Source organism: Eurytemora carolleeae, unplaced genomic scaffold (genome assembly GCF_000591075.1).
Source record: "Eurytemora carolleeae unplaced genomic scaffold, Eaff_2.0 scaffold15, whole genome shotgun sequence".
NCBI classification, from domain to species: domain Eukaryota; kingdom Metazoa; phylum Arthropoda; class Copepoda; order Calanoida; family Temoridae; genus Eurytemora; species Eurytemora carolleeae.
In genome coordinates this window covers 419,822-442,477 of record NW_019396069.1, presented here as the reverse complement: position 1 = coordinate 442,477, position 22,656 = coordinate 419,822, and the positions used below count along the sequence as shown (strand labels likewise).

The window sequence follows — 22,656 nt, the reverse complement described above, 5'->3', positions numbered from 1 at the left end:
TTTTTTTTAATCATTTTAATCATTGTAATTTTAATTTTAATTTTATATTCTTTAATTCAGAGCAACATCTTAATTTGGAATTAATCCTAGAATAATTTAAAGATTTAGGTGGAATTTTTTTTTCTCTCTAATTTTTGCTCTTTGAGGTATTGAAAACTCGAGAAAAACTCGAGAAATTTCAAAAGATCTAACTTTCTTCCTCCTTTATTCATTTCATATCTTTATTCAACTACAAAGCACTAGATAATACAAATGAAAAATAATTATTTAATATGTAGTTTGGACCCGCCTAACCAGAGTAGGTTGTTTTAATTGGTTGGCCCATTATAAGCGAATGAGAGTTGTAAGCATATACATGGATGTACAGTGTACACTGTACAGTGTACATTTTAAACATAATAGTGATGATAAATCACGAAAAATGTTTGGAGGAGGTGATGAAGTATAAGGGAAAGGAAGGGTACTTAGCGTAAGGGTTGGAACAGAGGGTAACATTTGTTATTAAAATCATGTTTATGAACTACAGGGTGAAGAAGATAGTAGAGACTAAGTTTATCCACTTTATATACATTTTTTTTTTTAGAGTAATATCTTGCATAACTTTCTTCATAGATCTTGGCGACTTTTCTTTTAACATTTTACAGATTTAGTTTTTTTAAGCTCTAATTCAATCGAATTCCATATTTTTGGAAATAAAGCGGAGAGAAAACATTCTAGCGTTTTTCCCCCCGATTTCTCTCCCTGCTGAAATTTTGTTCATTCCAAGAAATTGACGAAAAAGTAGGAATATCCACTAACTAGTTTGAATATTTTTAAATTGTTTGTGTTACAGATTATAATGGAACTGTACATAAAAGCTGGACCGGATGGTACAAGTGTAGGAGATTGTCCTTTTGCGCATTTTGTCCGAGCTGTACTCAGGATGAAAGGATTAGAATGTACGGTAAGTTCAGATTGCGTATTTTTTCTTCTTAATTTTTTGGCGAAGAAACTTTTTTTGTTTTTTAACTGTAAGTATGATTTTTCTTATTCTTTCTACCATGCTTTTTGATAATGAATAAAATTTAAGTAATTGTTAAAAAGAATTGTTATATATATTATAGAACAAACTTGTTTTAAAATTGTTGTTGACTTGAATGTTTTGACAAATGTATCAAAATGAAGGAAAATATGTTAAATATATGAATATGTAAATAAATATTACAGTGAACTAAGATCTTTTCCCATACCTTCTTCAAAACTAAACACAAAGACAATTGCTTTTTAGCTTTGACATTTTAATATCCGCGGCCCTTCAAAGACACCTTGTTTCTAAGTGTTAAAAATTAAATATTATAGCTAGCTTGATCTCTGTAATAATTTATGTTATAAATATATATATATTTATTTATATGTGTGAAGCCATAGTTGTTATCTTATTATCAAATGACACATTAGCTAACAGTTACTAAACGTAAAGTGCGGTTTATCAAGAACAATTTTAACAATATTTTTTATGTTTATTCCTCCTCCTTTTTAGATGAAACTGAAAGCAATATGTCGCAATTATATTAAAAAAAATTTTCTATGGAATGTAAAATCATGTTTTTTTATGAACTGATTCTAATAGAAAATATCTAAGGGTTATTTAGAAAGCTTGAAAATATGCATTGATTAATTTACCAAAAAAAAATCGGCTCTCATGTTAATATGATAAAAATTCTAACTAAAAAAGTAAATAATACAGGATGAGTAAGAAAACGGAATACGAGATGTTTTTGCACAAAATTGTCAAAAGGAGGTGGTTGCGGTTTTTTGTAGTTGTTATTTCACTTAACTGTGTATTCGTAATTTAAATAAAACTTTCATTTGGGAGATAACTTCAAACAAAATGCCATGCCAGGGGTGTCAAATAAGTATTTTTAATTGTTTTGATTGAGGGCCAAAATCTCCACTAAAGAATTTTTAAAATTAATAAATGCTTGATTTTATAATTGGGATGCATTTCTTTTATATATTTTCGAAAACAAATAAGAATTTGTGGGATTGGATAGGTAAATAATCGACGTTTTTGATTTAAAAAAAGCTATCTGGCAAACATGTTTGTCTGGTAGAGTCGGCCAGACATCGCGCTATATTATCAACTTTGATTTGACATTTGTCCTCAGTTTGTACTCTCCTGTATAAGTCGGACAATAAATATAAAATAGGGAGAAATATGGCGAGTGGCGACTATAAACAAAGTCCTTACAACTGTGATTAAAGTAACTGTAATAAAGAATTTCTTTTCGATATAAAAAATTCATATAACTTTGTCGAAATATCTTTTAAAAAACGTTTTTAACGTGCTCTATATTTGTATTCAAAATCCTTGGTTGGTTTGCTGCGATGTGAGGTGGACATGATTTATTGATTTACGGGCTATGTTGGAGGGAGAACAGTTAATTAAAAAGTTATTTATAATTATTGAAATATACGTGATTTCAAGGAGAAATTCTGTAGTGATTGCAATCAAAATATTTTTATTGTTTGTATTTCGAATTTTACAGCTATTTATAACATAAAAATCTTATTTTTCAGTAATAGAGATAATTAAAAAAAATTTTAAGATTCGATATACCCCTCGAAAATATTTCTACGCTAAACCTGCCGATTAAGCATAAGTGCAGTCTAAGAAATTAATTAGTGGAACAAAATACCCATATTCAGAGACCAACTACCTCCTTTTGTTTGCTTCAGATTTTGGGTCTAAGATCATGGAAATATGATAAAAAGATATTAAAATATTTTTGGACAAAAAATCTGCGAGAACAATTTTCTGGGAAAAAAATCTTTAAAAATTTATTGGAAATTGTTTATTCTATTGTATTCCAAAATTTCATAAAATTTTAATAATAATTGAAAGAGATATTACAAAAAATCCGCAAACAAGTTAAATCTTTGGTTGTAGGTGATTCCATGTACACAGGAAACTAAACCGGTTTGGCTGGTTCAAGACTGTCAGGGGAAAATGCCTTGTCTAAGGTATTCTGTACACTGAACTCTGTACACAATAGACAATGTAACAATAAAAACCTTAAATTGTAGATTGTACATAATACACTTAACACTCAATACTGTATATTGTGCGACTGTACGCACCACAATCTACAATGTACATCTGTACAATTAAAACGCAACCTCAACAATGTACACTGTACACTTCAACACTATTCTGTACACTGTAAACTTCAATACTATTCTGTACACTCTACACTGAGCCCATTCTCTCCATAGAAAGTGGTCGTGTATTTCACTTACTTTGGGGGACGATATGTTGGCCGCTAGATGTCTCGTGCTAAATTCTTATCTGATTGATAGATATTTCTCCGTACATTTGACGACCAATATAGGAGACGTCAAGTTGTCGACCAATGTAGTTCATGGAAGGAACGGCATCAGTACACTTAAACAATCTATACTGTACACTCAACAATGATCCTAGCATGGATAATGGCTTCCTTACATTGTTCACTGTACGCATGGGTCCCTTTAATTATTATTATTTTGTTAGATAGGCTTACTCTTACAAAGCATACAAAGTTCCTCGCACCGCTCAATCTCACAACGAATTTAGCTCTTAGCTGTTGTTATAAAAATTCTGCTTGGCGAATATTTAATTTTTTTGTGACACAAGGAAAATATTAAAGATGAAATTGAAAAACATTCTTACAAATCGAAGAAAAAAAATTTGTTCCTATCTTTCATACAACTAACACCATTAAAATTAACGAAATTTTTCCTGATTTTATAACATCCGCCCGGTGTTTTCATAAATATATTTTTATATTACAGGGATGGAGAGGAAAGAGTGACTGAAAGCTCTGTAATAGTAAAATACTTGGAGGACAAATATCAGACAACCAAGGAATATATATAATATCTTGTAATCCTATACTAACCAAATATCTATCTATATATAAGTTTGGCTTGTCTGTTTGTCTGTTTGTATCCAATAAACGTCAAAACGGCTGAACCGATCGGGCCTAAATGTGGGACATCACGTGACCACAGGGAAGGTTTATGAATGATAAAAAATTTTAAAAAATGTGTTTTAAAGGTTTTTATTTTTGTAAAAAATTTAAATTCTTGAAAATCCGTGAATTTTTTTTAAAAATTCGCAAAATTTTTTTCTTTTTTGTTTTAAAATGTTAACAAAAAGAACATGAACACAATTTAAATATAAGATGGGCGCGAAGCGCCCTAAAAGCCTAGTATATATATACTTTTCTTGTCTGTCTGTTTGGGTGTCTTTTTGTTTGTATCCAATAAACGTCAAAATAGCTGAACCGATCGGGCCCAATTTTTTGTGGGACATCGCGTGACCCCCATGGAATGTTTATAGATGATCGAATTTCCAAAAAAATGTTTTTAACAAAATTCGATTTTTTTAAATTTTGAAAGTCCACGAAATGTATTTTTTTTTATAAAATCCGCATAATTTTTGTTTTACAATGTAAACTAAAAGAACATGTTCACAATTGAAACAGAAGACAAACAAAAGTAGTAAAATATATTAATATATATTTTTGGATTGGCGCAGTTAAAATGGTGCCTAATTAGAAATATCTGTGACAATAAGGAATAAACATTTGGACGAAAGATGCTCTACTTTGTTTTTGAAACGATAAAATAACAACTTTTAAATCTAACTTTTCAATTTGTAAATTAAGTTTAGAAAATCAGTTTCCTATATTTTCTCAAAATAATTGAATAATGGTAATTTTGGATCAGCAACTAAATTTTATAGTTTAAAGCCAGTATTGTCAATACTGTTTTTATTTTTGTTTTTATTATTAAATATTATATATATTACACTAGATAGAGTGTTCTGATGATATTGATGTAATGATGAAAGTTGCCCCAATCTTTCAGTCTCTGGCAAAATTTATAAAAAAGGTAATAGAAACTAAATTGTTCTTTATTATACATCTGCTAAATATTATTCGTTGATTCCCCCTTTTCCTATTTTGGAGTACTAAGATTTTCTAAATTTGCAGATCTCCATTTTAATATCTTAATTTCAATATTTTCAAAGATTTTTAAGAAAAGATCCAACAAATGAATGAACTGTAGATATTTTGGTAGGGGTTTATGCTGAACTTAAATTAAAATATTATTGAATTTTTTGCACCCTAGATTTTCCGGGGGGGGGGGGACGTCCCCTTTCCCTCCCCCTTCAAGGGACTGTAAGCATAATTTTAAGTGGCCCTCCATGTAATGAAATCAACGCCCGATTCACAACGGCATATTTAAACCATTATCTGATCAATAATGTGGAAGATATTGTCGTCATTGTTGTAAATGTTGAAACTTATCCGCTTTCTAAATTATAAACATTGATATCTAATTCATATTTTATTAGACAAAGCTTTAAAGGGTACCGTTGTAAATCGGATATTGACGTCTTCACTTGAAATTACGTTTACAGTCCCTTTAAGCAGTCGCTTGTTTTTGTTGCAAATACTGAACAGTCCCTTGACCCCTAGATTGAGTTTGATGAAGAGCTGGAGAGAAATCTGATTGAAGAAATCAGGATATTAGAGAATCATCTTCAAACCTCGACAGGTTCCCATAACATTTCACTTATTACAGTTACAGTGGTTCCCCACAAAGATGAAACTATAAAGACAACCTAAAGTTATGAAAGTAAGATGATCCCAAGTCGTCTGCCTTTTATATAGTCTTTCTGTGATTTGCGAACAAGGAAACAATTTTCCGTTGCAGGGAATCGTTAATATAAGGAAACAGGCATGATGAATTCCGTACAGTTGTCTCAAAAGACTCTTCCTTTGTGAGAAACCCTGTATATCTAGAAAGCGGGATGTATTGTGTCTTTTTTTATGTTTTTTTGTCAGAAACGTCGCAAACGATTTTGTGACTGAAACTTTAAAATTTGTCCTTAAAAATAAAAACAGTAATCAGGAGACTTGGTTATTAGTAAAAAATATTTATTTTGGCTTCAAATATTTATAAATAAATGAAAGTTTAAAAATGGGCAAACAAAATGGTGCAGATGGATAGAGTCCATAAAATAGCCATATTGTTCGAAGAGTGCATGGCTCCTAAGGTCCACGAATAAGTTTGTGGTAGACGGTAGACCACATGGTGAATTTCAAGAGATTAAGCAATAAATCTTTTTGAACAGTTCGCCTGGTTCCTTGGACAAAGCAGACCATTGTGTCCCTGGATACACTTCGGTCGCAAGGAGCGTCTACCTTTTTATCAATCAATAATGGACTGTCTGCTAATAATAATAATAATAATTATATTTGAACCAGAGTCAGAATTCAATGAATTGAGCCGCGTCTCAAATCCGCCAAAAACCGGCTTCCGTTGAGCTTTGGCTTAAATCTTGAAACATTGAATACAATTTTAATTGAAGCCAATCATATTTGAGCCGCGGTTCAAATTCTTTAAAATTCTACTTCTGTTCTAGGACCATATCTGTGTGGAGCAACTCCCTCCCTATCCGACCTATCTTTAGCTCCTAAACTGTACCATCTCGAGACCACCCTATCCAACTACTATCCAGAAACTCTTGAAAAGGTAGAGTCCTACCCACTGGCGTAACTGAAGGGAGGGATGAAGGCCGAGGAGGGGATGAAAATTGAAAATAGGTTAAATGATAGAAGTTGATGGCGAATTGAGTTAAGTTCCTCTCAAAACTTCTTAGAATTGAAGTAGCTTTTCTATTATGATTCTCTACATGTCAAATTTATGAAATGTTTTTAATCATAAATTCTCTAATTGAAGAGTCATTGAGCAGAACAATAATGTTTAAAATTTCATACAGGATACATTTTATTTTCGTTTACTTGTGCGTAAAATTTAAACTAGAGGAGCTACGAGGTCATAAAGTCATGCCAGTAATAATGCATCAAATTGACTTTCTCCCTTTGGCTAGTTCAATGTGTCTCAATATTTTGTAATTTGTAACTGATTTATTTCTAGAATCGTGATCTTATTATTTTTTTTACATTTATATGTTAACACAAAATGGACGTTGTTGACAGATTCTTTCCTTTCTCATATTTTCCTTTAAAAACAAGAAGTGTGAATACTCTGACGAACTTTCATAATTAATAGTGAGAACAAAGACAGCAACCATATAATACAGTTTTCTGATAAACATGGGGGGGGGGGTATTTTTCAAGACAGAAAATTACGCATCAAATACACTTAACTTTGATATTCTCTCATTTTATAAAGTAATTAAAAAAACGGCATGTAAAGATCAAGACAAAGCAGATTAAAATGTACCACAGAATCTGGGACTTGAGTTACAGTGTTAATCTCAAAGGATGAGACTTTAACCACGACCTAAAACTCGTGTTTTATTGACAATTTGAATGTGAAATTGCCCACTCGGTCTTAAACATATTGTTTAAAGGTTTACCTCATTGTCTGACAAAAAGTTGTAGGGTATATTTCAAGTTTTTAATGTTATAAAGTTATAGAATAAAAAACGAATTCTTGTATTTGAAGTCTCATTTGTTGTGGATAACCCTGTATATTTGAGTTGCAAATATACTGCTGTAATTCAATAATCTCATATTTTGTTAATTTATCATATTTTATTTATCTTAAAGTATCTGTCTATCTTTTATCCAAATTTCCCAAGATTTAGCGTACTATGCTTGTTTAAGGAGGAGGTATAAAAAATTACCCCCGCCTTGATCGGGGGGTGGGGGTGGGGTGGGGTGGGGGTTATATGTGGAAATTGTTTTTTATTATTTAGACTATGAAGGAAAAAATGTCTCAAATTCTCCCCTAATTCTGATACCTTCAGCCCAAAACATCATCTTATTTAGGAAAAATTCAGTGATTAAAAATCCTAATAAAAACATTCCAAAAGTGGCCGTTTTACACTTTTCTAGTAAATTTCACTCTAACATATATTCTATTCTCTTAATATATGCATCTTCGCATTACACATGATACTTTGCTGTTATATCAAGTCTTAAACTTTTTCTATTGAATGGATGCAGTCGTCAGCAAGAAGTATCAGGATTTTTACTCATTCGGTTCTTAAGTTAAGATTTTCCTTCAATTTTTTTTCAGAATTTTAGATGTTTTCATAGATTTAAAGGGGGGGGAGCGGGTAAAAATTTCAAAGTTTGTTTCGTTATGCATAGAAACGATGAAAGGTATTCTGATCTAATTATTCATGTTTAGGTTATGCAAGGAAAGGTTAAAGAGTACACTGAACTTGTACTGTCCCTACCTGCTGTACGGGACACCTTGTACCCTAGGGAGTACGTACTGAAGGGCTGGGAGCAAGCCAGAAGTTAATTGAAAGAGTCCCTTTCAGAGCCTTCTAAAAAGTTCTACCACGGAGTTGAGCGCAAAGTCGACGTTCAAAATCATCCATTTGGGTGGCCACGTTTTAAAAATCATTAAATAATGACGACAAAAAATGTAAAAAAAAATCTACAGTAAACGTATTAGATGTTAAGGAACCTATTTCTCAATCGAAATTTTCTCAATAAATAAATCTTAGAATCAATTGTTTTTTTCATCATTATATTGAATTTCTTATTCTTTATGAATTTGCTCGTAGATTTCTTCAAATTTTACAATGTCGTCTTTTTAATAAAAATTCTAGGAAATCTACAGCAAATGTTTGTGAACAATGAGACATTACAGAAACCAATAACTGAATAAGATTACTTATTTTCGATGATATTAGTTAATTTTTATTCTCTCAACCTGTTCCTAAACAACTAATTAGGTTATTGTAGAAGTTTTACTTTTTTTTCGTCGTCGTTAATGAATATTTCTTGAAACCCGATTCTCAAAATCTTCCCTCGAAATGTAAAATCGGTGTGGATTTTTAAGATTGAATTTGCGCTTTTACTGAACCGTAAAAACTTTCATAGGTCTTAAATGATTCCTAAAAAATACTGCATTATCGGTCCAACTACCATACGTTGCCGGTCACTTCTTTTAATTTTAGTCTTAATAACAATTCAAATTGAAATCTGAAAAAATTTACTATTGCTGGCTCAATGGCAACTATTTATGTGATAAAATTGTGATTTTTTATGCAATTCAGTTTTAAGAAATAATTAAAAACAAACAAATATTTTTCTATTTTCAGATCACAGATGAGTTAAGTTGTATTTCTAAAATAGGATTATTGGGGTGAAAGGAAGGAATAAAATCTGTACTTTTCGTTCTCAGGTTCGTACTTTTTCTTCCTCTGTGTCATGCTAATTAATTAGGATAGAAGAGTTTCCTTATCCCCCCCCCCCCTCCTTTTATATCATTAAGGATATTGTACGGTTGAAACATATTTCTGCTGTTTTATACTAAACAAAATATATTTCGCTGTTCACTAATTTTCATACTTTTTTTTATAACAAATGGACCAGTCTCTAAGAAAGGGATCAGTCGTTTAAGAGGGATTCGGAGCTCTCTTCAATTATTAATCATTTCAAATTCTTACACTAAAGCAATATTTTTTTTTAATCTATCCTAAATCTTATTTGAAATTTACGTTGTCAGACCAAAAATATTTCCTGCATCTTATTTTTTTTATTTTACACTTAAATTGAAATCCACAGATCCACATATTTTCCGGATCTAGGCTTTGGGATCAAAAATATTGCGGATTCGGATCCTTAGCACCGATCTTAAACATTAGCATCTGAAGCTGAAGTTATTATATTTCCCAAATGAGTAATTAAAAAGTTTATTTGGAAACTTTTAAGGTTTATACTGATCATCAAAACTTTAGGAATTAATTTAACCAACTTTTTTCTATTTCAACGAGATGTTGATATTAAACTTGCGTTTTTAACTTAAAAAAATATACTTTTCCGATTTTTCTAAAAAAATTGACGAGACAACAATTCGATTTTTCTTGGGATTGGATTTACGTATGTTTATTTTAAGCCCCATTAAGTATAATTTTTCTATAGATTATTAACTTTATAAAAAACCCTGTCTGATGCCTAAAAAATTTATAGATTGTTCAGTGATCATCTAATTGGAGTTATATAAACCAAAAAAATATAAATTATTTTTATTTCGACTTAATCAAAGTTTTTTTTTCGTAAAAACGCCGGCTTTGATGCACATAGTTTGTGCTTAAAATGTTTTATCCAATTTTGATATTTGAATGACATAAAACACTTGAAATCGGATTGAAAAGTTATGTTGGATTATTGCTATATTTAGTGAATGGAAATGTTAATGAAATGCACGAAATCCTCAATAAACAGATACTTTTGGATATTTTTAGAAGTGAATTTCTTTTTCCAAAAATTTGAATTTAATTTTTAAATATTTGTTGTCAGGGGCGGATACAGGATTTAAGTGAGGGGGAGGGGGCAAGATTTTTTAGGAACAAAAAAATTCATTATTAGGAACAAAAAATCGCGCTGCAGGCGAAAATTTTTTTGACTTAAAAGACTCAAAAAGAATCAAAATTAATGACTAAAGACTAAAAAACTAGATTTTTAACTTTTCACACATTATAGTTTTTTAAGACAGATATTTTTCCTGTTTTGCACTGGTTTCTTTCCCTTAAGCATGCTATTGAGAAGCTATTCTGAAAATAGGAACAAAAATTCCAAATTCAGGGGGTGGCGAATGTCCCCCCGCCCCCCCCCCTGTATCCGCCCCTGTTTGTTGTTTCACAATGAACAAGCATGGTTCCAGAAAATAGACAAATAATTCTTCTCATCAAAAACTTTATTGATATATAAAACTAATTAATTTAAAAATAAGAAATTATACAATATTGTGAATATTAAATAACTAAAAATAAATAAATAATGGTTGCCGACATATTTGCTTTCCAGGTTGTATCCCAGTTTCTCGGTTGTGCGAGAAATTAGTATTCTTTAAACAGTGGAAAAGTTATTCTATACTCATGATAGAAAGGTAGAAAAAATACAAAATCTAAATCTATATTCTATTTAATAGAACAAGACATTTATATTTATATATGTTCCCTCAGGCCGGACCGGACCGGCATTTTTTGAGGGAACCCGTACCTTGGGGGTAACATTGAGTAAAAAAATTCTTAAATTTGTATTTTTCAGAAATCAAATTTTATTAAATTCTACGGGTAACGCCGCGCCCTTCAGCTTGTTAAAAATAATTTTTTTCCTGGTTAAAGTTTATTTATTAGCCTCAACGACGTATGTACTTTTTCGGGCATATCTAATAATTTTCTAAAAAAGGTTAAAGGAGAAGGGGGAGGGGGGGTTACACAATATTTCCTGGGGTATATATGTTATATATATATATATAAATATATATGTTTTAAAGAATTACCTTCCTGTCTAAGGGAAAATCTCATCCATAAGAATCATCATCCCAAAAAACTGATTTCGTTTTTGTTTTGGGAAATCAATTAAGAAATACCTGGTTTTTATAGTTTTGCAATTGCATGCAGAGAAAATGAGAAAACCCTAGGGAAAAACGCAAATTATTTGCTGGAAAAGTATGTTATTTAATAATGAAGTTTAATCTTTCCAGCTTTAATTTCTCCCGTTTTCTGTTCTTTTGTTTCCAATAGAAGTTATTAGTTTACAGCATCGATGAAACTTGGATATTTTGAGTTTACAAATTATTTTGTTCATACATTTTTTTTAAATAATAGCATTAAGTTACGACATTTATTTTCTCCAAAATTACGATGATTTTGTTTAAAGTTCAAAATTAAGAACATTTTGTAAACAACTACGAATATTTTTTTTTAAATGTTGATAATTTTGTTAAAAATTAAGAGTATTTATTTAAAATGTTTGTTCAAAATTTCGATCATTTAGTACAAAATTACGAAAATTAGGTTTAAAATTACGAACATTTAGTTCAAAATGACGAACATTTGGTTCAAAATTATGAACATTTAGTTCAAAATTACGAACATTTAGTTCAAAATTGCGAACATTTTGTTCAAAATTACGAACATTTAGTTCAAAATTACGAACATTTAGTTCAAAATTACGAACATTTAGTTCAAAATTACGAACATTTAGTTCAAAATTACGAACATTTTGTTCAAAATTACGAACAAAATTACGAACATTTTGTTCAAAATTACGAACATTTAGTTCAAAATTACGAACATTTAGTTCAAAATTACGAACATTTAGTTCAAAATTACGAACATTTAGTTCAAAATTACGAACATTTAGTTCAAAATTACAAACATATAGTTCAACATTAACACGGGTGTATTCAGGGGATTGGGATGTCTGTTCGACCGGGCTCGAGTTCGGGGCGCATGAACCAGGATAGGTTGGACCTGAACATGTCGGTGGACGGGTTCAATGATAACGACGAGGACAAGGATGAGTCCAAGAGGAAGTCCCGGAACCTCTCGGAGAAGAAGAGAAGAGATCAGGGAAACTAGTTGTTCAACGATTTTATTAGACCTAAAGTTTCAACATTAATCCTATATCTTTTCTAAATTAAGTTCTAAAAGTTCCATTTTAAATTTTCAACTCTTTGTACTGTTTAAGTGACTTTTTTTTATCTTGAAACAGAAAAATTTGGTTAATTTCTCTTTAATTTACTGCGTAGATCTATTTTTACAGAAACCACAATGGCAGATCATTTAAAATTTAGTTTGCAGTCCTGCTAAAGTTCTAAATCATCTTGTAATTTTTATTTAAAGGTCACTAGACGATCCTTGTTTTATATGATGGTTGACTTATTATTTAAAATTTTTATCAGCTTATCTTCATTAATATCAGACAATAATTGAAGCATAGCTTAAGTCTAGTAATTTTTTAATCTAAGTCAGGTTTCCACAAAGTTAGTTTAATAAAGCTTTTTTACATTTTCAAAATTTAATATTTATTTTAGACTTGAATTTTTTATGCGCTTTTTCCAACATTGATACCTTGAAAATTATTGTCATAAGTTTGGTTTTTACATTATCACATTTTAGAGAAACGATTAAATGTTACAACTGATATCGCACGACACCGCATTTTTATAAAAAGTTTGAAGAACTTGTGTTTAGTTTAACACCCTGGTTACCGAGCTGGGTACCCTAGTGAGCTCCAGTAACAGGAAGATGGATAAGACGAGTATACTTAAAACTGCAATCTCCTTCCTCAGGCAGCATAACGAGCTCACACTCAAGTAAACATTTATTCAGTTCAGAGTTAAAATCTCTTATATCCAGAACTTATGAATTGTTAACCCCTTGAGAGAGCACTAATCCGTGTTTTTTTTTTGGTCCGGCACATTCATTTAATTCTTTCTGGAGACGGCTGTTTTTAACGGATTAAGTACTTGCTTCAAATTAATATTCTTATTGAAAATTAACATTATATTTTATCGCGTGGTTAATAATAATTGTAATAATTTTCATAATATTTATTTCTAATAATGAAAATTGATAAAAATAATATTTCAAGTTACGCAATGTCTATGGATACGTTTCGGCGGTTAGGAGCGCTGCCCCCTATGTCATTGTATGATGGGGTGTCCTTTAATAATAATACTAGTAAGGATAAAAATTAAGATCTGAAGGCGAGGACTTGAAAGAAGAATGGAAACCTCCTTTTCTTTGCAACCAGGAGTTCACACACCTTATGCTGGAGGCACTAGACGAGTTCATTATAGGTCAGTCATTGGTTTATTATTGGTCAGTCATTGGTTTATTATAGGTCAGTCATTGGTTTATTATAGGTCAGTCATTGGTTTATTATAAGTTAGTCATTAGTTAATAATAGGTCAGTCATTGGTTTATTATAGGTTAGTCATTAGTTAATTATAGGTCAGTTATTCGTTAATACTGAATCTTAAGAATAAAGTAAAAAGCGAGCACAAATTTACTGAATTTAGAGATTTTTCAGAATTTAATATTAATCTGTTTCGTGAAACTTTATCTAATCTTTCATGGGATGATGTCTTATCTTGTTCTGATCCTTTGGAAAGCTTTGATTTATTTTGGAACAGCTGGTCTACATTGTATAATCTCTATATTTTCCTGTCAAAAAATCTAATAAAAACTTTTTCTAAGGGATTGTTAACCTCTCGGCGCACTAAACTGTCTTTTTATCAAGACTACTTGTCATCTAGAAACCCCCATTTACAAGAATTATAGAAACTTATATAACAAGCTTATTAGAGAAGCAAAAAAATTGTATTATGAAAAGAAACTTGAACCAAGTAAAAACTGTCCTAAAAAAATGTGGGGGTTTGTTTATCAAGCTATTGATAAAAATTCAACTAAATGAATATGAATAAAAATTGAGGACTTATATTTTTATTTGCAATGAGTTGAATTCTTTTCCTGATCCATGATTCATTTTCCCCACTGAGAAGATTAATAACAGTTCAAGGGTTCCGGCTTCTAAAATCCTTGGTGTTTTCTGGATGAAAACCTTAATTTTGAATATCATATTAAACAAACTAGAAACAAAATATCAAGGCTCTATTCCCGATTAGTAAAGCTAAGCATTTATTGTCGTCTTCTGCCTTAAAGTCTCTCTATTATGCTTTAGTTCGCCCACTTTTTCTATACTGCCTTCCTATCTATTCATCTGCCTCACTAAAATCTTTAAACTCATTATTCCTTTTGCAAAATAAAGTGTGTAAGAATTATCTCATAATCTAAATTCAAGGCTTATACTGGCATTGTTTTACTCTTCTTAGAAACTTATGTTTATGCATTCAATTGATAAAAATTATAGTCCACTGTCTTATGGAAATTCTTTTTGTAAAAACTCGGTATGGACTGAAAATTTGTATAATTTGAGAAACTTTGATGATTATTTTATCCAAAGAGTAGACAATAAATCTTTACGTCGATTATCTTTCTCTGATTGGCCTAAATGCTGGAACAATTTAGCTCTAAATAATCCTGAAATATCAAGCATTACTAATAAATTTACTTTTAAATCTACAATTAAAGATCATTTGCTGTCAAAGAGTGAAAACTTTATTTGCAACAAACTATTTTGCTGGCCCTGATTTAATTGATCGTCATTTTTAACAACATTCTCATAATTTTTCTAGTATTTACTTCAATGGGTTTATATGTCAAGAAATTTGCATTTTTAAATCCTTCTTATAAAAAATCGGTGCTCTGGCATTCCTTTTTTTTGGAAAAAGGTATTTATTGGGTGGACCTTACATTTTTGCTTAACTTTTTTGCAGCGCAAAAAATTAGGAATGCAATTGTTCCTGGCATCTCTGTTTCTGTTTTCTGCCTTCTGCCTAAAATCAGGAATGTCTTACTTGTTACGGGTTCTTTATAGCATGGGGCAAAACCCGACCGCATTCCTCCGTCTTCTCCAGACCCAGTCCCACGACGTATCACATCAGTTCAGTTCTAATTAATACCACGGTAAACTGCCAGGAGACCAACCAGAAAACAGCTCTGCTATGGCTGCTCTTCTTCCGTTGAAAATAAATAGAAATCATATAGATATGTAATTTTTATGCTCAACCTGTCATATTTTTAACGAAAAAAATCAGATTAGATTAGATTAGATTAGAATAGGTAGTCATTGGTTCAGAAGAAGTCATTTATTGGTTCATAATAGGTCATTCATGTGTTAATTGTAAGGCATTCATTGGTTTTAAATGATCATTTATTCGTTCGCTTTAGAGATCAAAATTATGATATGAAAGAATGAGTTTTAATCGATCGGCGCAAAAATTTATGAATGTCCAATCAAATTTTTTGTGAAATGAGATTAAATTGAGCTTTTGTCGCACATTCAAAAGTTTCTGGTTCTGGAAAATTTTGAATTTTTATATTTGCTGGTTCGCAGACTACGCCGTACTGTCTGATATAATAATTATTATCTAAAATCTGATTTAATTAGAATTCTCAAATCAAGGAGTGAAACAAACCTTGTAAGTAATATTAACCTTGTCGAAAATGTTTTTATTTTAAACATTATACTTAATTACCAACACGCTTTCACAGTGTTCTGAAACAATCCTTATGCTCCACTTATCAATAGAAAAAGAGTCTAACATTTAAAAAAATCTCCATTCTTCCCCTGTTTACGCCCCGGTAGTCTTTTCAATTTATTAAACACAATTACTAAATTTAGATGAGTATATTACTTTCTGAGGACCACTGAATATTATCCTTTTATTCGATTCTTACTTATACACTATTTCAATATTGCATTAAAATCATTATTTGCATCAATTACCTTTTGATTTTAGTTCAATAAATTTAACTTTTAAGATTTTATTTTACTAATTTATTATTACGTTAAAAACTGTTTCAATTGGTCTGACAATTCATATTTCTTTTTTAAAAGGTTTACAAGGGTAAGGGACTGTAAACGTAACTTCAAAAGATTTAAAGGGAGACATGACCGATTCACAACGGCACCCTTAAGATTTGCCTGTGCTGGGAACTTTAGAATAGTGGATATCGAGATCAATTCTTGATTCTATCTTTTTCTTAATCTCGAGACTAACCTAATCTTGTACTTGTTTTTAATCTTTGTGAAAAAACAATCTCAAGAACTGACGAGGGTCAACCCAGACCGAAAAATATTTTCAATAAATGTGGAACTAACATCTACTTTTTTACTCTACAGAAGTTTGGTCCATCACCATCACCGAGTTTTTAAATCTTGCGCGCCATTTAAGATTAATATACAGAAACGGGAGTGACTCTCTAATTTTTAAAAACCGGTTTTTGATTTTTTGTACTTTATCCAAAAAAAGAGTGGATTAAGCAAGAAATTATAATTGTCCACATATTCGGATTAAGCATTCGGGATTAAAGGTACCCCATTCTACAGTTCCCAGCTCTGATTAAGTATGAATAAGATATCCATTTCTCTGTTATTAAAAACTAATTATTTCCATTTGTGGGTTCTCTACAAATGTGACTAGCACATTCTTGATTCAGAAACAATGTAGAAATTATCAGAATTTTAACACTTCAAGCCAGAAAACGACGTTATATTCCACATTTTTATTAGAAAATGGTTTTCAGGGGGTACCGTAGAGATTGGGCATTCCTCCTTGCAATGTAGATCAACTGAAAAATACGACGACAGTCCATTTTAATATGGATTTTATTTGAAGGAATTGGAAAAGCGTAATTTTATTTTATAGAAATCAATTCTAATGAATCGATCCATATTTTTCAGTTTTGGGAACAGATGGTCACATACTTTACACTAGTGAGAGTCTTGCAGGTCTACTTGGGTATCTACCCTCAAGGTAAGCCTTGTTACCAGGTCTACTCGGGTATCTACCCTCCAGGTAAGCCTTGTTACCAGGTCTACTCGAGTATCTATCCTCCAGGTAAGCCTTGTTACCAGGTCTACTTGGGTTTCTACTATCCATTTAAACTTAAATTGAAGGAGATTAATTAAACTTTTAAAAAAATCCACCAAAAGATAAACAAGACAAGACTTAAAGAAACAGAGCTGAAAACTTTATAATGGTGGATATCGAGATCAATGCTTGATCTCCTCTTCTTCTAAATCTCCAGATTAAATAATGCTTGTTCTCCTCTTGTTATTAATCTCCAGATTAATTAACCGATCGGGATTAAGGATATTTAATTCTAAAGTTTTCAGCTCTGGTTGATTAGTCTGTCGACTTAGATTACAGTAGTTGACGTCTTTATCAATATAACGAAGACGACTATATTGAAGCTTTGGTTTCTAGCAAGCTTTTTTTCAAATTACAAGTTCACAAGTAAACAAAGAGAAGCTGTTAATTGTTTCTATGTTTATTGGTTTCCAATATGCTGTTTGATATATACAACGACGACTCTACATCGCCAGGAGAACGAAACAGATTAAGTGTGTTCTAAAAGACTAGGCTTTTATTTAAATTGTGAACATGTTTTCTTTGTGTACATTGTAAAACAAAAACAAACTAAAAAATTAAGCGGATTTTTAAAAAAAAAATCCGTGGATTTTATAAAACTTTTCGTGGATTTTCAAAATTTCAAAATAGAATTTTGACGGAGGCAAATTTTGGAAAATAGATCAGCTATAAACCTTCCGTGGGGTCATGCATGGTTCCATAACAAATTTGGGCCCGATCGGTTCAGCCGTTTCGACGTTTATTGGATACAAACGGACTTACAAGCAAAGTATATAAAATAAACATAGATTTCAAATAAAATAAGTTTTGATCTTAGGTTACACAACACTACACTGTATGATCTGGTTGGAGACGGAGACAAGATTTCTCTTTATAATCATCTTAACATTAGCTCTAGTACTGATACTAGCAGTGAACTACAGGTACAATTAGTGTTGTTAATCTTTTTCCATTTTTTTTAGAAAACAATGTAATAAAACTTTAAAGATTTCAAACAGTTGTTAAAGTTTGCGTTTATTAAACTTTGAAATGTATTTAACCTAAAAAAAATTATAAGTGCGACATTTTCGTTTTTGCATCGTTTTTGCATCGTTTTTCATCGTTTTTCATCGTTTTTCATCGTTTTTCATCATTTATGGATTGTTTTTGGGTCTTTTTTATAGAACTTTTTAATTACAGTTTAAAATACATTTGTTTTTCTAACACTATTCTACATAAAATTTTGACCCTGAAATTAAATATCACTAGGTACAGTTGCAAATTGTTTTTGGGTCTATTTTCAAAATCTAAGTTTTTATAGGCTACATATAAATATAAAAAATACTTCGTATTGAGAACTGGTTGAACTCCCAAGTTCTTTTTATGACAGAATGATCAATTAAAGTTTTGGCAGAAAATGTCAGGAAACATGTAAAATTGGAAATTTTAAAATTTTGCATTATTGTATTGAAAACAATATAGCATCTAAGCCTTTCAAAATATGTTCCTTTATTTCTACCAATCAAGAGAAAACAGATTAAAGATTAGAGACGTAAATATTCTTGAACCACCTGAACCCATGCGTCAAATATGTGTACTGCAGTGGAGGGGGGGGGGGGATCAAACCCTTAGAATTAAGAGGCAATATCAGAGACCTTGCTAATTAAAGATAGTGCATCAGGAAATCTACGCAAATTTGACGCATTTTGTGGGCGAGCCAGATAGAAACAAATGTCTTGACGTTTTACAATGTCGTCTTTTGTAATGGATTTAAGAGTTAGTTTAAAACAAAACAAGAAAACCACTTAAGTTCTTCGATCTTGAAATTTTAAATTTGTATTTAGTCCATAAAACTGACTAGTGGAGTTTACGCAACAAAGACACTAAACATAATTTCCAGAATTCATCCCTTAAGTCCACCTTTTAAAAATCCTCAAATTGTTCATGCCTCAAACCTTTTGTAATCAACTTTAAAAGACTTCTAAGTAAAAGGTCGTCCTTTAATTCGCATTTTTAACGAAACTTTCTTTGACATTTTGTTCTTTAATGGTGGATATTTTTGAAAAAAAATCATCTACATAAATCAATAGAAAAGAAAGATTAATACATTACTTTATGCGATATTATTTCGTTGCTTAAGATTAAACAGAAGACGACATTTACACCAAATTTATTTACCGTTTATAATATCGGAAATCTGGTCCCCTCTCCTTCAACGCCTAAAATCTCATTCCATAGAACATCAGAAAAAATTTGACAATATCTGAAAATATCATTATTTTTAGTTAACTTTTAGCACAAAACATTCACAATTGTGTTTAATATCTTAGGTTTTAATATCGATCGTTAGACTCCCAAACAACCAAAATAACCAATGTCGTCAAAATACAGGTGTGCAGGCGTACACTATAGTCGGATAAATTTCCAACGCCTCGTCTTTATAATTTTAGAAAAGCCTTAGGGCAAAACAGCTTCTATGGAAATTTTTATGAAGAAATACACTTCTTAGACCGTATTTTACCAACTTTACAGACCCCAAGAGCGGGATGTTAAGTTACCCATCTGTACCTTGGGAGAATTAAGAAAACGCTTTAGCCGGTTGGACGTTTATTGGATACAAACAAACAGACAGTCCGGATGATAGATGGGGACAAAAAAAATATCAAATTATCAAATTATCGAATTATCAAATAATAAAAATTTATTCGCATCATTACACTGTTATTATGTTTTGTTTATACAAAAAATGCATTGATAAACATAGATATAACGTAAAACATTGTTTTTATTTTTAACATTGTATTGAAATGGATAAGACTATAAAGAAGGGAGGGGCGACCAGGACAAGGGCACTGAGTTTTTTTTCACACAGAGATTACAAATTTACATCATTGTACACTATACAATACACAATTTGCGTAGATTTGCAACAAATTCTTGAAATATTTAATAATTTTCTTCTCAAAATATCGTTGGGTTACGTAAACTACTTATTATACTAAAATATAAATAATGAATTACAAAATAAACATCGAAAAGAGAAAGCTTCTGAAGGTAAAACTACCAGAATTAATTAATTAAAACAAATTAATTTGAACTTTATTTGTATAGTCCAGTGAACAATTGGACCTTGATTAAAAAAATGTGAAGCCAACTTTTTTTAACATATTTTTGACGTTTTAAAAAATGACCTTGTCTTTTTATGTACACTTACTGTAAAAAAATTTATTTTATTTAATTTCATTCCTTCCAATAAAAAATTTTAATCAATTTTTTTTTCAGTTAAAAATCCGATTACATATTCGTCGAAGTTTACACATTGATAGAAGGAAGAGAAAAGAGACTGAAGAAGAAATTGAACAAGAGGTAGTATTGTACTAGGGTTAGTACTTGTACACGGGGTAATACTTTACAGTGTACACAGAGGTAGTATTGTACTAGGGTTAGTACTGTACACGGGGGTAATACTTTACAGTGTACACAGAGGTAGTATTGTACTAGGGATAGTACTGTACACTGGGGTAATACTTTACAGTGTACACAAATGTAGTATTGTACTAGAGATAGTACTGTACACTGGGGTAATACTTTACAGTGTACACAGATGTAGTATTGTACTTGGGTTAATACTGTACACTGTGGTAATACTTTACAGTGTACACAGATGTAGTATTGTACTAGGGATAGTACTGTACACTGGGGTAATACTTTACAGTGTACACAGATGTAGTATTGTACTAGGGTTAATACTGTACACTGGGGTAATACTTTACAGTGTACACAGATGTAGTATTGTACTAGGGTTAGTACTTGTACACGGGGGTAATACTTACAGTGTACACAGATGTAGTATTGTACTAGGGATAGGACCGTACACGGGGGTAATACTTTACAGTGTACACAGAGGTAGTATTGTACATAGTGTTGTTAATCGCTTTGGATCGTTTTTAGAAAAAAGTTTAATAAAACTTCAAAGATTTCAGAACGTTATTTTAAACTTTGATTTGATTTTATTTAAATTTAGCAATATCTTATTTGAAATATATAAATTAAGTATTTATTATTTCTATATATTAAGTTCTCTGTATTCAGTTGGAACTCGTGGAATTATCCGGATATTTTCGGAAATGGATTGCCCCGGATTCTGGTCCGGACACCGGATATATTTCGGACGATGACATCTCTCTTAAATCCGGATATTCAAACGGCGGTTCGCAGGTTAAGAGTCTTTTATTACATAAATTTCTAAACATATTTGAACTAACAAATATGCGACTAAAAATACGGTTCTTTTTGTAAAAAAAAACAGACAAGTTTTATGTTTTGTAAGTCAAATGAAAAGATTTTCAATATTTTCGTGAAACACTTTATTTCATCAAAAGCTTGCTTTAGTTCCTAAGTAAAACATGTTTTGATATGCTTTAATATTTTTAATCTTATTTAAATTTTGTTCCAGGTTCCTCGGTATCGGCCGGCTCACACGGATAAAACTGTGTTCTTAGCTACAGGAACATAAACAAACCAACCTAAAATTAACCAGAGGCGTTCACAGGGGGGGGGGGCTATTGAAGCTTATCCCCCCTAGATCAGTAAAATCTATTTTTTCCAGGGGGTTTAAAGACCAGTGGGGTAAGCCCCCCTGGAAAGAAAAAAATTAACCCTCCCATGGAAAAATTCCTGAAATTAACAAATCCTTAATCAACAAATTTGGAGCTGAAAGTTCATCTCTTTAAAATCTTAAAATTCCAACAAATTATCTTATTAAGAAATGTGAGGAAAAATAAAATGAATTTTTTTTTGGAAAAGGAGAAAAATCTATCTTTTTAATTTTTGTGGAATTCTTTAGATAACAAATAACTTGGAAGTTATAACTATTAATTACTACTTAACCGGGAGATTAAGGGAGGATAATTAAATTGAGGGGAAAACCACTTAGCCGAGGGCCTCCAAGAAAACTCCCGGTTAAGTAGTAATTTATCGTTTAATCTCCTGTTCCTGTTCAACGAAATAACCAACCTTAAATTCCCTCCTTTTTTAATTCCAGGGAGGATAATTACTTATCCTCCCTATTTACAGGGAGGATAATTACTTATCCTCCCTATTTACAGGGAGGATAATTACTTATCCTCCCTCTGTGATCCATACTGATTTATCAAATAAATAGTTCTCTAATTTAATTTTATATTTACATTTATCACTCTCTTAATCATAAAAAAGGAGGGAATTTAAGGTTGGTTATTTTGTTGAACAGGAGATTAAGTATATAACAAAATGGTTAGCATTCTTTACCACTAGAGGAGTTAGTATCAATTGTTCAGGAACTTGTTCTACACAATTGAAAAAAGATCGATCCTTCTCCAAGAT

At 31.1% G+C, this 22,656-nt stretch overlaps 2 protein-coding genes across 2 annotated transcripts; both read left to right on the top strand.

Moving 5' to 3' along the window:
• Positions 1 to 813: 813 nt before the first annotated feature.
• Positions 814 to 8,339, top strand: LOC111711828 (glutathione S-transferase DHAR2). The gene is made up of 7 exons (XM_023486283.1): positions 814 to 943; positions 2,930 to 3,003; positions 3,814 to 3,886; positions 4,840 to 4,917; positions 5,508 to 5,586; positions 6,458 to 6,567; positions 8,197 to 8,339. The coding sequence occupies exons 1-7, from the start codon at positions 839 to 841 to the stop codon at positions 8,311 to 8,313; spliced, it is 636 nt and encodes a 211-aa protein (XP_023342051.1). The 5' UTR covers positions 814 to 838; the 3' UTR covers positions 8,314 to 8,339.
• A 77-nt stretch (positions 8,340 to 8,416) lies between these two features.
• Positions 8,417 to 21,847, top strand: LOC111711819 (circadian locomoter output cycles protein kaput). The gene is made up of 11 exons (XM_023486272.1): positions 8,417 to 8,456; positions 8,763 to 9,204; positions 10,830 to 10,911; positions 12,221 to 12,382; positions 13,007 to 13,128; positions 13,514 to 13,614; positions 17,124 to 17,196; positions 18,131 to 18,236; positions 20,575 to 20,658; positions 21,385 to 21,510; positions 21,749 to 21,847. The coding sequence occupies exons 4-11, from the start codon at positions 12,230 to 12,232 to the stop codon at positions 21,806 to 21,808; spliced, it is 825 nt and encodes a 274-aa protein (XP_023342040.1). The 5' UTR covers positions 8,417 to 8,456; positions 8,763 to 9,204; positions 10,830 to 10,911; positions 12,221 to 12,229; the 3' UTR covers positions 21,809 to 21,847.
• Positions 21,848 to 22,656: the final 809 nt, after the last annotated feature.